This window comes from Osmerus mordax, chromosome 18, assembly GCF_038355195.1.
Source record: "Osmerus mordax isolate fOsmMor3 chromosome 18, fOsmMor3.pri, whole genome shotgun sequence".
Lineage (NCBI taxonomy): Eukaryota > Metazoa > Chordata > Actinopteri > Osmeriformes > Osmeridae > Osmerus > Osmerus mordax.
Genome location: NC_090067.1, coordinates 8,804,355 through 8,821,002, shown reverse-complemented (window position 1 = coordinate 8,821,002; position 16,648 = coordinate 8,804,355). Strand labels below are relative to the sequence as shown.

At 45.3% G+C, this 16,648-nt stretch overlaps 2 protein-coding genes across 3 annotated transcripts in view; both read right to left on the bottom strand.

The window, feature by feature from the left end:
• The window catches only part of samd12 (sterile alpha motif domain containing 12), a 53,242-nt gene extending 41,028 nt beyond the window's left edge, over positions 1-12,214 (bottom strand). The window contains exons 1-2 of one of the 2 annotated variants that reach the window (XM_067256560.1): positions 12,045-12,214; positions 1,267-1,463 (exon numbers count right to left, since the gene is read on the bottom strand). In XM_067256560.1, coding sequence (XP_067112661.1) covers positions 1,267-1,463; positions 12,045-12,057 — 210 coding nt within the window. In that variant the 5' untranslated portion in view covers positions 12,058-12,214. Of the gene's footprint in view, positions 1-1,266; positions 1,464-11,156; positions 11,441-12,044 lie in introns of those variants that run through there. The other variant, XM_067256559.1, reaches the window with a different exon arrangement.
• Positions 12,215-13,434: 1,220 nt separating this feature from the next.
• abrab (actin binding Rho activating protein b) lies at positions 13,435-15,243 on the bottom strand. The gene is made up of 2 exons (XM_067256054.1): positions 14,338-15,243; positions 13,435-13,943 (listed from the first exon to the last, which is right to left on the bottom strand). The coding sequence occupies exons 1-2, from the start codon at positions 15,096-15,098 to the stop codon at positions 13,460-13,462; spliced, it is 1,245 nt and encodes a 414-aa protein (XP_067112155.1). The 5' UTR covers positions 15,099-15,243; the 3' UTR covers positions 13,435-13,459.
• Between the last annotated feature and the right edge of the window lie 1,405 nt (positions 15,244-16,648).

The window sequence follows — 16,648 nt, the reverse complement described above, 5'->3', positions numbered from 1 at the left end:
AAAAACACTGAGCCCCAGTGTCCTTCTGCCTATCTCTGCCTCTCAGTTAATTAAGTAGCCAGCCACTGCTGCAGTGGGTATAGTCTCTCTCTCTCTCTCTCTCTCTCTCTCTCTCTCTCTCTCTCTCTCTCTCTCTCTCTCTCTCTCTCTCTCTCTCTCTCTCTCTCTCTCTCTCTCCAGGCTTAGAGGCAAAAGAAAAGTCACAGCATTCATTATTCGGTATCATTTGGGGACGAGAACGGAAGGGACGTGCAAAGGAAAGCGTGTGGGTGTGTGTGTGTGCGCGAGCGTGTGTCATTGCGTCGAGTGAATTCATAACAGTTTCTGAAAACGCCCTGGGTTCAAATTGGATTTGGAGTTGGGGGGCAGTTTTGGTTGAGACACATCAAAAGGACGTGGCACACAAGGTCTTTTAATCCGCCTGAAGTTGTGCGCCTGTGAGCACAATGCACACAGCAAATAAGGCCTGATTTAGACACACTCTGTTATCAGCGCAGGCGTGATATTGATTAAGTGTGAAAAAGTGGATTTTGCATCACCCATGCTACACTCTTCACACCCGAGTCATAACTAGCTATGGCCCGTGTCGGTCTAGTGTGTGAAGTCGTTAGTTCAAACGATTATAGCCCTGTGCTTATTGTGCTGAACAAAACATTACCATGGCCTACTCTACGCTTCCATTTATAGAGATACAGGGTCGAGTAGGTTAATTATGCTGCTGTAACATTCCGTGTGTGCGAAAATCCACAAAAATGGCAACATGTTTTCTATGAAGACTACCCCTCTGTTAGGATTCAAACACGTCTAATCGCAGTCGGTGCAGAGCGAGCCCCATGCTCCGTGGGCTAGCGCCATTACAAAAGACTCCCTGAGCTGTCACTCCAAAGATCCAGGGATTCATCCGGAACATCGTCCGCCTGTGTCGAAACAGAGAAGCGCCAGTTCTTTCCTGTTAGCAGCAGTGACTGACAGCTGATTTATATTACTAATCGCTTCCTGTTCCCCCGGTAGGGAGGGTGCGAGGTGTGGATCACGTCTAGCCTGCTGTTCTTCTCACTACACACTATTTCTAGAGAGGATCTGCATAAGAGAGGAGGCCGGGGCAGAAGGGGAGATGTAACAAGACTGTAATGACACATCACACCTCGCTGATTTTGAACTCAACCAAGCTGACGAACGAGCAACCGAGTAAAACCCATAATATGTTGTCCTGACGACCAGAAGAGGCACTGGGGACTACTTCCTCAGATCCACCCCGGTTCTTACCCTCGAGAGCTCGGACTCAGATACGGAGCGCTGCGGCGGCGAGCGGCGCTGGTAGCCCGGGCTCACGTCCTGGTAGGTGGGGCTGTTGTCGTCCAGGCCGGCGCCTGGGTCCAGAGGCTCCTCCTCCAGGTGTGATGTCACGTCCTCGGGGCACATCTGGTGGTCAATCCCATTCTGGCTCAGGTTGCAGTGGACAGCTGAAGAAAGGGTGAAGCGAGGGGGAGGGAAAGAGAGGGAGAATGGAGAGAGGACAGGAGAGGAGAAAGACGGGGACTATCAGAGTCTATTTGATTCACATGTTTTTGTTCAGTAAAGTAAACAATTCCAGGCAAACGTGTAGATCCAGTACTGGTAGACTGACACTAGATGGTGATATAGGGCAGTTATAACTAGACAGAAGAGCATGAAATCAGTACAAAAGAATGCCTTTTGTCTGATAGACCTACTTGAAAAACAATTGTAATGCAAAATAAATTGAACTGTAAATCTGAAAACAGATCAATGTCTATACTCTCAAGAGTTTTACACAAAAATCTTAATCATCTCCTCCAACACAACCCACCCACACAAACCGACTGGGCCGACTCTAAGCTCCAAATCAGTCTGACTTTTATAACAAGCAACATGAGAAAGATAGATCATTTGAGATTATTTTCATAAATATTTTACGCGATTCATGTAGCGGGAGATTAAAAAGATGACACGTCTATAAATCTGTCCGGCATCTGTGTTGGAGTGTTGCCAAGTTCTGGAAGGCTGCCAAGGCCAATGTTCCGGGCCACAGTAACCCACAGATTACAACCCAACAACAAATCAAGAACCATTACAAAAGCAAAAACAAATGTTGGTTTCATGGTGGACGTATGGCAATCCAGAGGCTAAAAGTGTCATGTTACGTTGCACCTGAAACCATGGCAAATATTTCATGACCACTTCCTCTGCTTGAAAACTGGTTCATGTGTCCACTTCTGATGACATCACACCGTGCTCACTGAGACTTTCATTGGGTCATGCTATGGTGAAATGTACTGTAAACACAAAGAGTTAACAAATGGCTGAAGAAGGTTGTGTGACACTATATGGGTAAATCTTGCTTCAAAGATTCTAGCTTTTCACAGTTGGATCAAAGGATGCAGTCAATCTGTATCACAGAGGTCAATGTAGACACAATTGGAAATCTCCACAAATACATTTGACAGTATAACTGCACACAAATACAACCTTCATGATTGCTCATGGCGGTCCTCATGCTGTACAGGGTTATGGCCATTTGATTAGTGGAGAGGCTGACTGTACAGACCGGGGCCAGGGTGCAGTCTCAGCAGGGGAACAAGGCCTTGATCTGTCTCCTCAGACCAGAGGAGGGGGAGGGACCAACTTCAGCCAGTCATGTTTCAGACCATACCGACTTGGGATGCGTGGCACGGAGCATTGCTCCCTCAATTTTCTCTCGTCTCCCCATCTCCTTCCCTCCCTACCCTCCCCCTTTCTCTCTTTCCCTCTCACTCTTTCTCTCTCCCCTTCTATGCTGCCTGGGCATACATCTCCCTCTCCCCCTCTCCTGTGTCATAACTCAATGCATGGCTGGTGCTCAGCCACTCATGGGTGACGATGAATTATGCATCCTCCGTTAAGTGAGTCTCTACGATACAGTGATACTGAGGGAGAAGGATGCAGGATAGAAACAGAGGAGTAGAAGAAAAGAAGGTTGGGAGAGGAGACGGAACGAGGAATGAAGAATGGCGATTGGTTTACCTCACTTGAAAGAAAGGGGTGTGTGTGTGTGTGAAGTTGTTTTGGTGTGCTTGGTAGGAGATAAGATTGAAAAGATGATATGTGATTTTTTTCTAGCTAGTTACTATATATAGCCCTTTAGATCATTGACATGCAGTGTTTTTCACAGCGCAAGGGAAGAGATGCATCACAGTGAACGCTCCTCCCTCCCTCTTCCTTCCTCCCCCTCCTTCTTCCTCAGTGAGACAGAGCAAATGGGGGTACAAATAGAGAAGGAAAATAACTGAACTGAAAATGTTTCCTACTCTTAAATCCACCATCTTGGCACTGGCAACGGTCTTTCTAAGTGCAAAATTCACATTGCTCAAGATGTTATATCGTATCAATAAAATAATGTTGTCATGATCTTTGGGCTGTTTGTGACATTGCTTGTAAAAAGCTATATAAAATGGGGTATATCAATGAAAGTGTGATTCACTCATTTTAGAGATGGTTTTTTAGGTGTTACTGTTGTTAAATATTTGATGAACTGCACCAAGAAATGTCCATACACCTCTAAACTCACATTGTCTCATCCCTTTTCCACCAACATGGAAGGGGTTTTGTTCCAGTTATAGCACCTAATTTGGAAAATGTCTGAGAATTTCAACCAAAAATAAATTGGTTGCTGGGTTTTTCAACACAAAAAGTTGGTTCACACTGGAACACATCCTTGAGCAACAAGGTTTAAGAACAGGTTGTTTGGGGTAAACGGGTCACTGAGGCCATTCTAACACTACAAAGATAACACAATCAATAGTTTTACAGTCTCCCTGGGGGCATGTCAGATGCATTGAGTTCTGCCAGGTTTGTCCAGTGGCAGACAGTTTGATGATTTTTAGTAATACAACAAAGACGACTTCACAAACCCTATTACTGTCCAAAACAGGCAGGAAGTACATGTGGTTCACAGTCAGATATCTGGTTTCAGACAAACCCTGTAGTGACTAAACCATCACATGTTCAGTTAGCACAGTGTGAGTGCTATCATCCTCATTCTTCTCTAAACAGTGCTTTGCACTGCCACCTCTCAGCAGGAAGGTCCTGGATTTGATTCAAAACTAAGACACTGTTGGCACTGGGGGCACGTTCTCCCAGGCCTGTTGGTGCTCTGGTGGGATAGATCATGCTCACATGGGTTTCATCCGCAAAGAACCCCAATACAAAACCATTTAGAACAGAACCGACTGCACTCCTGCCCTGGCCCTGACCAAGACAGGCATAATAAGATAGGCATGTTTCCTTCGACTTGGTCTACAGGTGACGCTGATATGGCTGCCAACGGCTCCTGGCTTAGAGGAAGTATGGCATGGATGGGAACAATGCAGAAACAAATATCTGCGGTATACACTGGTGAATGGGTGCGTGTGTGTTGTACGAATGTCGTACTGTTAGAAGAACAAATGTTTCTTCTTCTTAAACTCTGTTAGCAAGGACAGACCACACAGCCTCTTTCAGATGAGAACAGAAAGAAGTTTGAGACTTCATTGTGTGACCCAGAAAGCAAGCCTGGAAAAAGAGGCCATCTGATTGAAGTATATTTGGTGTCGAACTGTACAGATGGGGCTCTCCCTGCTAGCCAGTTAGCTCCCAGGACATATTTTAAAGGTGAAGCTAATTAGCGGTTCACTAGGAGGAGTTTACAACGGATGTGGGTGCGTTCTCTCCCTTTGTAATCCCCGGTGCCAAGAGAGACCCCCAGGGGATCTGGGAGAAGAGTCTGGGATTGGACCGGCATCAGTTAGATGACGTTGAACCGAGCACTCTGTTAGCTAGCGAACAGCTGCTCTTTTATGTGCTAACAGTAGCTTGAAGCATCAACTGAAAATAAGCCTTTTAATCAGCCCGAGAAAATTAGCTTATTTTTCTATGTGCCTTTACTGTGAAACCCCCAAAAGCTTGGAATGGGAAACCAAATAAAATCTGCTTTTTTGGAAAGAGTGGGTGTGATTATGTGTACATGTGCATCTGTGAAGAAGCCGACCCACACATACCTCCAGTCCAAAAAGCTCAATTTGTTTTTGTTTGCTATCCTTGTCTTTTTGCTTTTCACACAGTCAACAATTCAAAAATTCTTCAATTTCCTCCATCTGTGGTTTGCTCTGTCATCTTCCTCCAGCCAGACAGACCGAATTACACACTGTCTCAGATCCCAAATCCTGTTGACTGGACAGAAAATTCAGTGGGCAAAGTGAAAGGAGATCTATCTGCAGTTCTCTACGTATCATAAGTGTCTCTGTCCAGGCGTGTGTCCTATCTTATCTTTGAGATCAACAGGGGTCACCTCAGCTTTCAAAAAGTGCCTGGACATAAACTGCTGAGTCAGTCTCGACACAAAAACCGTAGGAAGTAGACAATTTCACGGTCTCTAAGTGAGAATCGTGCATGACTCAGTCCCGTTACCACATGGGCTTTGCAACCTTTGCTGCTTCATTTAAATTCATAGGTCAGATATGCAACTTGCATCCAGATGGATGAGTTATCCCAACAGACAAGTTACAGCATGATGAGGAAGCTGTTGCTACAGCTAAAGTCAATGTGTTGCCACACGCACCATCACTGGCACATAATGATTCATGGGTCAGGTCCATTGAAATTCATGGATCATCTTTTACCCCCTGGTGAAAGTAAGTTGTTTTATACAGTATATGCCATTACAATGTGTCATCATCTACCCCCATTGAACTGAATGAGTCAGCAAGCCTGCCAATATTAAACTACTAAAGCACTGCTATGTTTATGCATGACATGTAAGAACCTTTCATATTAGCTACTAAGCATGGCCTGATTTAGTGACTGGATAGGACCTAATTTGGGTCTTGGTGCTTCTAAGGCTGGTTGCATTCACATTCACATTCTCTCTCTCTCTCTCTCTCTCTCTCTCTCTCTCTCTGTCTTTCTCGCTGTGTGTGGGAACATGCCGACTGGTGCTGGAGAGTTGGCGAGCTGTCCAGAGACTTCTCTCTAATTCACCCTGACATTCTATCCAAAGTTAACTGTGTTCAAACTTCTTTCAAGCTCCACGGCTCAGGGGCTCGCTCACCTCCCATTGGCTGTTGGAAATCAACCAGACGCGGGAGGGTTCTACTCCAAACATCTCTATTTGGTGAAGAAGGAGGGAGAAAGAAATGACCCACTTTCTAATACAGAGACAAACGGGCTATATTTAACTGGTGCTGTGGCCCTACCATTGAGCTACTGTCGCCTAGGCAAAAATATATTAAATGCACAGCATCTAACGGTCAGAAAGTGGAAGACAATAAAAATAGAGCTTCATCTCATTTTGGAGCGCTGGCTATTAATATTTCAACAGTGGCACCACCCTGCTCAGTTTAGCTACTGTAAAAAAAACGGTCAAGAACTGTTGTAGCTTAAAAGGCAGATCTGAGGGAATTTGAGGTCTCAACAGGGAAAGAGAAAAAAATGTTGGATTACAGAACAGCTTTTAAAGCATCCGTCCAATTTATTCGGTTTGTATGACGAGACTCAATTGGCCACAGAGTACAAGTGATGAACTTCTAAAGGCAGAGAACGCAATTTCCCAGCAGAATTAAGTTCGAACTATAACTGTAATATTGGATGCTTTTTTGTACAGGACGGGTCAGGTGCATTCAGTTAGTCTCCTTAAAAATGAGCGCGGGTGAAAGCATTTTCTGAGGTGAATTCAGTCATTATTGTTTCGTCTCCTGCCCCTCAGGCAGATCTGAGGGAAAAACTGTTCCGTGTGACTCAATTTGGCCGATAAACTACAGCCGACTTCCTCCTGTCATTGATTCTCCATCTGTCAGCTCTGTAATATCAATGACTCTGAGCCCCTCTCCCTCCAGCGGCTGCAATCAGCCAGCAGAATAGAGACCAGTGAACTTCACGGTTGCCAGGGCCTTGTGACTGCACCAATCCTGGCAAAGAAAACAGCAGGGGGCCCCATGAGGCCGAATTATTCAGAGACGGTGGTCATTATCCATGACAAACATAGGTTGTCAGAGGAAGCATGAGTGGTGTGTATGTGTCGGAGTGTGTGTGTTTGTGTGTGAGAGGGGGGGGGAGGTAGGAGCTTTCTGAACACTGAATGAATTCTTTGACACTTAAGAAAAGATCATATGTTAAAATGATATAGAATAACAGCAATGTATACAGAAATACACCACCAGCTCCTTGCCAAAGTTGAGTTGGAGGTGATTCACCCCAGAACCTCTGACGAAGCTCTACATCACACCTCTGTGCTCCTCCTGCTCGTCCTCACTGATGCTGCCCACAATGGAGGAGTCATCAGAGAACTTCTGGAGGTGGCATGTTCCACAGTTGAAACTGAAGTCAGAGGTGGAAATGGTGAAAAGAAATGGTAGAAGTACTGGTCCTTGGGGTGCCCCGTTATTGCCCATCCCATCTGACAGGATGCCCTGCAGTCCGATGTACTGTGGCCTGCTAGTGAGGTAGCCTGAAATCCAGGCCACCATGTTGTCAGATGGTGTTAAATTCACTGGGTAAGTCGAAAGAACATGACTCTCTGTGCTTCCCAACCTCTCCAGGTATAAGTAAGCCCTGTTCAGCAGGCAGGTGATGGCCTCGTCCACGCTGATTTAAGGCCGAATTATACTTCTCCGACTCCGTTACGGACAGACGGAGTCAGACGGATTGGTTGAATTTATAGTACTCCGAAGGCTGTGGGTGCTGAAAACAATTCACCACCAGAAGAGTAGGTGGCGCAACGTTTTTTTGTAAGTCGTCGTCGTTATTTACCTAGGTTATCGAGAAGTCGGAGCAAATGTACAAATTAGCCGTTTCATCAATAAAATACGCACATTTTCAGCAACTACACTGCCCATTTCTCATCACATTTTAATTCAGATGCTGATTTACATGTACTGTTTAGCTGAAATATGAATTGTAAAAACTTACAGCAATGGCGGTCAAAGGATTCTGTTCGTCCTATTTATCACGGCAACCCGCCCCCGCCTCTGACGCAAGCGGTTCTTAATACGGACCAATCACAGCTAAGGGGTATCCGTAAAATGACGGACGGACAGACGGATAGTCAGGAAAATCAGGAGGTGCACGTAGAGCTCTCCGAGGGGCTCGGAGAGGGCACGGAGAGGGAGTTCCTCGTCGGAGAGGGCGTTCCCTGTGTCCGTGTCCGAGAAGTATAAATCGGCCTTTAGGCCTTGTACGTGAACTGCAGGGGGTCCAGGGAGTCTCTCACCAGGCCTGAGGAGCAGCAAAACCAGTCCCCCGAAAGTCTTCATGACATGCAAGGTCAGTACTACTGCCCTGTAGTTGTTGACAGTAATGGGACGTCATTTTGGGGTACTGGAAAAATGCAGGGGGTCTTCTACAGTTCTATAGCTTTAGATGTCATGTAGCCCAACTCTCTTGTTTTTTAGCAGTGATTTGTAGGGGCAATCGGTTCCTTGATTTCTGGTTCTGTTTGATTTCTGGTTCTGTTTGATTTCAGACTGAAGGAGGGACATTGATTAATCGTCGCCGTGACATTGGAGCGAAACCACAGCAACTCCTCTTACTGCCTCGCCGTGGATGCATATTCATCGGGTCTAAAATTAGAAGCGTTCTTTACCTTGTCCTCCCCTCTCCTTCAAACTGTAAATCTGCCTCAGTATGTATAGTGAGTTTGCCAAGGTATAAATAGCATTTGGCCCCTTCCAACTTGAATCGATTTCACTTCAGCAATTGGTCATGTCACGGTCTCCTGGGTAAAGGTAGGTGGAAACTGACAAAACACTGAGCTGCAATATTCATTCGAATGTTTGTTTAATAGCATCCTATACGTTATAGCAAACACATTTCATTGCTGATGTCTCTCTAGGTTGATATTCTAGATGGATTCATACATTGAAGTGTATGTGTTCAATACAATCAAATCCAAGTCTTCCGGTTCTGTAAAGTTGTGTATTGAGCCTAGCTGCGTTGAGGTTAAGTATGGTATCACATTGGAGCTGTGACAATACTTCTACCCTACACTATAGCTTTATCTACAGAGTGCCTGTGCTTAAAATAAGTGTAAAGAGCCAGTGCTGCTTCACAACAAAAAGCCTGTCAAGTTCTGAGAGGATGATGTACGTGAGAGTGCTTCCTATGAGTACATGTGTGTCTGTGCAGCCTCGCCAAGCTTTCCTTCTCAGAAGCTAATGGGAGAAGGCTACAGCCTCCTCCCAGTGCCCAGGCTGGAGGATCCATGCCCTGGGTCAGTGTGGAATCAGATGGCCTGGGGACTAAACTACACCCAGTCTTCTGAATGGATGCACAGTCAGGCGGGTCGGGGTAAGGCACTGCCAGATCAGCACTGCGGCCAGAGTTATAAGCTGGACTGGATGGCCTGGGGAGGCAAAGCTGAGGGGGTAAACACTACTCTCAACAAAGGGCTATGAGGCCATGGAGATGGACCGGTTCCATGAGCACCAAAGGTCGATGTGCTGCCCCTATTCATTGAGAAAACGAAGCCTGGTACAGTTCAAAAGGAGATGCATTATATAACCAATGACATAAGCAGTCATAAAAGCTTATGTCTCAATAGGTATAAATAAGCCTTCACTGTCATATGTTGGATACAGAGGATCAGCCTGTAGTGACTTTATATCACTTGTCATGGAGTCACAGCAGTTATGACAATAATGTTGTCCACTCGACTCTCTTGGCACAATGATTTGGACTGGTTGAGTGCAGGGAGAAGTTTAATGTAGTGAGTGTTTTCATGTTAGTCTGAAGAATGCGTGTATGTGTATGTAGAGAGGCAGGTCTATACAAAGACAGCAATGATGATATCCTTCATTGAGTGTGTATTTAAATAACTGTATTCCCAACTTGTGATAAAAACCAATCTACAGTACCAAACTTTATCAGCATGACCATGGAATTCTCCCAACACAAAATGATGTATGTCATCATTTGGTCCAACGCTTACTGAGAAAGTACACTGATGTGAAGCTACTTAACACACAGTTAAATGTTACATGTACTGTGTGTATGACACAGATGGGAAAAAGCAGTGTAACACTCCAACAGGATTTCTAAAAGTCGATTAACTGTCTTTCACATATAATGAATTATTAAAAACTGTCCTACATTCCCTTTGTAAAAGGGGCTGGCACAGTGTCCGTTCATAAAACGGTGACTCTGCAGAATCTAAGAACGTTCTGCACATCTCCATATGGTGCGGGAGCTGAGGCAAACGACAGAATAGTCTAACAGGGAAGTCTACAGGGTCCATCATGAAACGGATAAACTGATGCCAGTGTTATGAACCTTTGTTGAAGCGTACCATTAGGTAAAAGAAGCTTTGTGACTCATGAGGGTCTTACAGAGACTTTATGTCGGTTTAGTGTAGCTGCACTTTGTCTGGAGCAGGAGATATATAAATTCCTACTGTAAAAAAACATCAGTTTCTAACATAAAAGCTAGGGTAATGTAATAAAATTACAAATGAAAAGAGACTTTTCTGATATGACGTGTTTTCCATATGATGGTATGAAAAAGAACAGCATTTTGTTGCTCAATATTGCCGCCAATATGACAATATTGCTGCCCAAAAACATTGTCGGAAAAAATATCTCTGACTGTTCAGTGTTGGATATATCCACTGTAATCTCTGGTGTATTAAGGAGTGTGAGGTACCATGGTTGAGTTTTAAAAACTATTTTCTACATAGTCACTGCAAAACCATTGCTTAGTGCTATGTCTATAGTTTCTCTGTGTGAGGCCTTGGTTTTTTGAGAAAAAAAAATCCATATTTACCCAATTAGATCTTCCATGAATGAGAGAGCATGATGATTAAGCAGCGTTCTGGTCTAGTTCCTGGTCAGTCAATGTTGGTGTATTCATTACAACTCATGCTGTCAAAGTAGCCTAATTACATATTCTATAAATGTATAATATAGACTTACTGTTAGTAGGCCTATACCGCCCTTGGACAGAATGTGCAGAACCAGAGAGACCAGTTCATTCAGAAAAGTGATCACATCAAGGAAAACCTGCAAAGTTGAGACGCCACAGTCGGCATTCCACACATACCTCAGCCTAGACCTTCCAGTAAAACCTTTAACTTACCGGTAAGACATTGTAAACAGCCACAGCCTAAACACATTATTTTAACATCCTCTACATACCTCGCATTGGATTTTGAATCCACAGGATCCCTCCGATAAGATGAGGTGACTGTCCAAGCATCCCGGTACTGTGTTTGGTATATCTGCACCCAAGCTGGAAAGCGTTGTCTTTTTCCCCCCGAATGTTCAGACAAGATACCTTACAAAAACTCAGTACCCTAATTACTGGTTTCAGAAGCGTGTAGGTCGTTCACATGGCATCCATGCAACGAATAAACCGAACGGTCTTAGAACAATTGCCGGAGACGTCCTGTTCTGTGCCTGAACAGTGCTATTTGAATAAGACGCTGTTCTTTCTCAACAGACTAATACTGTAATGTCAACTGACACACAGATGAGACTCTCACCGACGCGCTGATAGCAGCATGTGAACAGGTGCAAAAAGCACGGACAGTGCACGTCACTCAACCCGCTCTATTGCCAATGAGACGTGTACAATGACATGGCATATGCATGCAGTAAAAAGCGTCCGTTTGCAATTATTAGTCTACAATCACCGCATTTTCATAGCTAACACTGACCAGGCTTCCCGCGTTACAAATAGACCAGCATGAGAAAATACAGACCGACGCCTGCGCATTAAAACTAATCCATATGCTATGTGAATAGTTTATATTCTCACACTCTGAACCCAACTACGGTATCAATATCAATTCGACATGAAGCGATGAGGCTAAAGATTTTCAAAGAGTGATATTATCTAATCACATCCTCTCACATACAGACATTGCATTTCTTAATAATATATTGAAAACACAGCATCTTGTATATTGGGCCATTCATGCACCATCTCAGTGGTCTCTATCTCACAATGTCTGCTCAGTACTGAAACAAAAATAAACACAGACATTTATATTAGGTTTAATTAAGAATAAAGCGTTACCTTACCTTCGACGGCCATTATGCTACTCCATACATTCAGGCATTATTCACAAAGCAGGTGAAACGTAGGAATCCTAATGTTCTCTCATTGTACCTGATCTTCTAGCTTGTTATCACTTGCTGCGGGCAAGCTCGAGCGCACAGATGCGCGCCTCTCAAAGAATTGTGGGGAGTGTAGGCTTTTGCTGGATTTTAGGAACGCACACATACACACAAAACATTTCGATTTAAGTTTCCTATTCATTGAAACGGCAGTGATTACTGCTGTTTTAATATTTTACTTTGATATTTGATGTTTTACTTTTAATCACATCTGTGTGTTTTCTAATGTTCAAAGTTATTGTAGTGCCTGTTTGTTTATTTAGTATGTGTATATATGTGTGTGTGTGTGTGTGGGGGGGGGGGGGGGGGGGAGTGCTCTTTCTGTGGGAGAGACGCAACCGATTGACACGACTGCTTTGTTTTGCTGTACCTGTCAGGTTGGTTCACCATTTCCTCTTTCTCTACCCTTAAGAAGATTATCTGCATGTCTTTGAGTTGACACATTTTTGGCCACTGTGGAGCATGCGGTCAGCCTTGCTGGGTCGGAGTGTGCTTTATAAATAAAATGTATTTACTTACTTACTTACTACTTAATATGTATACTACACGTTCAACTATCGTTGTATAATCATAACACATCATAATCATTTTGTTCAATAAAAACTGAAGACCAATACTACATAATAATGTTATTTTGAGTATGAGGAAACAAACTCCTCTAGTTTGATTCTGTTGTATCTTCCACATTTATGATATATGTTCCAAAACAGCTCCAGCATGCACATACAGTACTATGATCAAATAAAAAATATAAATCTTTAATAGTTATGTTTAAAAGCACTCTCTTCTAATAGACTTGCTATATAATTCAGTAGTTTTGTGGCTCTTATTCAGTCTGTGAAATAGTAATGTGCTGTGTACTAGTTATGTTTCAAGTATAGCATAGTGTGAACTAGCAACCTAACAGAGCTGTATGCACTGAAACCAAATCCACATTTGAATCCCACAATGTACAACTTAATCAAGCAGCAATTTAATTTCCATTTTTAACCATGTTCAGATATCACTGGGGTCTGACCTGACAGGGAAAAGTTAAATGCACTTTAAGACCCAGTGAAAAACGAAAAGGCAACAGTTCACAAATGCAAAAAAACTCAGTCAATGAAATTGAATTGGTGAGTCCACCAAAATAACAGCAGATTTTTTAGTCCAATCAGATCATCTGTGAATCAGTCATCCCAGGACCAATGTCCAATATGCATGCCCCTGAAAGAGAGGCAGCTCCATGGGATTGGTGCAGCCAGTCTGATGCTTTAGCCATACAACCCCCCCCCCCCCATCCATGGCTGCCCCCCTTGCTGTCCTGATGTGACTGCAGCTCACACAAGCAGAGTAATGACAACAGCATCATCCTGCCCCTGCCACAGCATCTCACCCTCAAACACCAACTTCCCATGCTTCCTGGCCCTCATCAAGATCCCCACCACCTTGTCCGAGATGCGCACGTATCTGTCGAACAGCTGCCCAAATGTGACGCGAGTCTTCCCGTCCGGGTCCGGGTCGGCCATAGTCCTGATGATGTAGCACATGTCGGCGATCTCGCCGTGGATGTGCTGCTCCGCCCGTTTGGCCCTCTCCGCGGTCTTCGTACCCTCCTTGGGACGCCCGTAGCCCTCCTCGCCCTTGCGGAGCCGGGTCGACATGGAGTACTCGTAGTCAAACTCTTCGCTGAAGGGGTTGAGCTTCTGGGTCTCGGAGTGGTCTGAAGCCCAGTTCTGCCACCGGCTCTTCAGGCTGCCCACGGCACTGCACTTCTTGGAGAGGGCGTTGATCTTGTGGGCATCTTCCACCTCCTTCTTGACCCTTTGAAGGACAAGGAGCACATCAACCAACAGAACAATTACAAACTCTTAATGTAATGTGAAGCCTTGTGTTCTTCTGGGCCTTTCTCTTGACTTCACAGTGTTTTTGTACAGTGGCTAAAAAACAGACATCGCTTAACCACACGGGGGCAGTATTTACTAAAGGACTCTAATTTGTTGCTGACTAGCTGCTTTTTATCCTATGTTCATCTATCCCTCTTGCTGCTTCTCTCTCTCTCACTGTCTCTACTATTATCTAACAGCCACCAGCAACAATTAATATGAAGAAACAAGGACAGATGTGTTATGAGTAGACAGCTAATTGCCACCATATTCAGCATATTCATGGCAACATCAACTGCAGGCACACACAAAAAAGAGCATACTGAACTCACGCAGGGACCGAAGATCGTTTGATCTTCACCGATGACTCAGTGTGTCCCTCGGGTGAGCCGTCGTCCCCACAATCCGACTCTCCAAAGGCCCTGGCACCATCCACCAGTCCTCCCTCAGCCTCCGGGCTCCTCTCCTCCGAGTACCCACTGTCCTCAGTGTCCACGCTATAGGAGTGCCCCTGCTTCCTCTCCTTCTCCACCTCTTTCCAGCTGCTTGTCAGGGCAGACACCATGTTGGAGCACTTCCTGCGGCGTGTGGGCGAGCTTCGCTTGCTCAGCATCCTGTCAATTTCCTCCCCCGGGGGTTGGGGGTCTTTGCAGATCCTCTCCTTCAGGAGAGCAATGCCAGTGCTCTTCTCCTGGGCACTGCTCGTCACCGTCTTTGACACCTGCCTGGTCTTGATCCGGGACTCAGTAGACACCTCTGGATTGGCCTGTTTGTGTGAGGCAGAATCCTCCTGGTGCTCTGGGATGGGGGCGCTAGCAGTGGGGTTCTGACTCGCCCGGGCCTTCTTTTCAGATGGGCCTGTCTTGCTTCCGTCCAATTTCTTGGGTTCCTCACCGAGTCCTCTGAGGACGTCAGGGGCCCAACCGGTGGGCTCGCTGGCTTGCTTGTCCTCAATCTCCGACACCCACTGCTGCCAGCTGCGGGTCAGACTACACACCATGCTGATGGTGCGCAGCTTCTTGATGTTTTTGTTGGTGGAGGGTTTCCTCTGGGGAGAACCTGCTACCGCTGGTTCAGACTGGAGCTCTGACATGGTGGCACTCCCTAAGAATGCCTTTTGCAAAACTGACCTTTCGCCGATCTGTCAGTTGTCGATTCCTCTATGTTCCTTAAGCTTCTCTCTATGTGTATATGCTTGTTTTCCGATCGCAACGCTTTCTTGCTTCTGTCACTCGCTGCCTTCGCTCTGCTCTGGAGGAGGGAACCCGACATGACCGTGGAAAGTATTTCAGTCATCTCCACTTCGGCAACGATCGTCTTTCCCAGATACTTGTCTGCCCTATGGGATTGGTTGGGAGCTCACGTTTCATCACAGACCGTAGGCTATATCCGGAGGTAAACAGCAGCGCAGCGAGGGTTCATTAAGCTCTGTCACTACCAGTGCAAATGTGCAGACAGCTGCACAGACAAGACGAGAGACTAGACAATCCGCGGGACTTAGCCGGATGCCCTGTTGAGTGGCCTGTCTTTGTCTGGTGAGATGATCACAGAGGAACGTGTTGTCACCTAGTTCAGCTGCACAAGTTATGTATTCAGGAAATGATGTCAGATTACTTTCAAGGCTGTATCGTTTATCTAGGGCCTAAATGTGCAAAGAGCTGTTGCATCATCAGAAGAGGCATTTCAAAGAAGGCCAGGAAGTCAGATGCAGATTCTTACAAACAAATCAAACCTGTTGAGGGAAAAGTAATAAAATTGGACAGAGGTAAAGTTGACCATATTATTAATATGGATATCTGTGTCAGCTGTCAGTGCATCACCTGCTGAGCACCATTGTAGCAGCTGCTTAGAAAGTGCCATCAAAACACAAACACAGATTTGAGTGACCGGTGACCATACAAATAAAGAAACTTTCTCATCTACTTATCACACTACTTGGGTTTCCTACAGTTTGTGCATGCGTGACCTGAAAGCAATGTCTATGGTGGAATTGTTATGACACAGATAGCAACTTGGGAATGCACAAAGCACAGAATTCAGTTAAAAACACCATCAAATGAGAGACCTGATTAGAGAGATAAAACAGTTTGGAATAGTTATATACATCTTTGGTGAAGAGATGAAACAGTAAAAACAAGATCACTTCGAATCTGAGATCACTCAAACTAAAACGATGAACTTAAATGTTCTAACAGAAGGAGGAGAAATGGAGGACAAGCGGGAGCAGAGTACGGCCGTATTCAGTAGAACAGCAGCCAGCTTGTAAAAGATATCTTCCCATAAGAAGACACCGGAACCACGACACAGCTAGAATTCCGGCACACTTCCTTCCAGAGTTCTACGGCACAACCTGGACTTTAAACACATCCATTCTCGGGCTGCTACCATATGTACACCTGAGAGTAACTCCAGCTGCCCAGAATGGGAGGCTGTAGTGGTCAGGGGAGGGAGGCTGTAGTGGTCAGGGAAGGGAGGCTGTAGTGGTCAGGGAAGGGAGGCTGTAGTGGTCAGGGGAGGGAGGCTGTAGTGGTCAGGGGAGGGAGGCTGTAGTGGTCAGGGGAGGGAGGCTGTAGTGGTCAGGGGAGGGAGGCTGTAGTGGTCAGGGGAGGGAGCAGGAGGAGAGGACGGCAGGGACAGGAGACA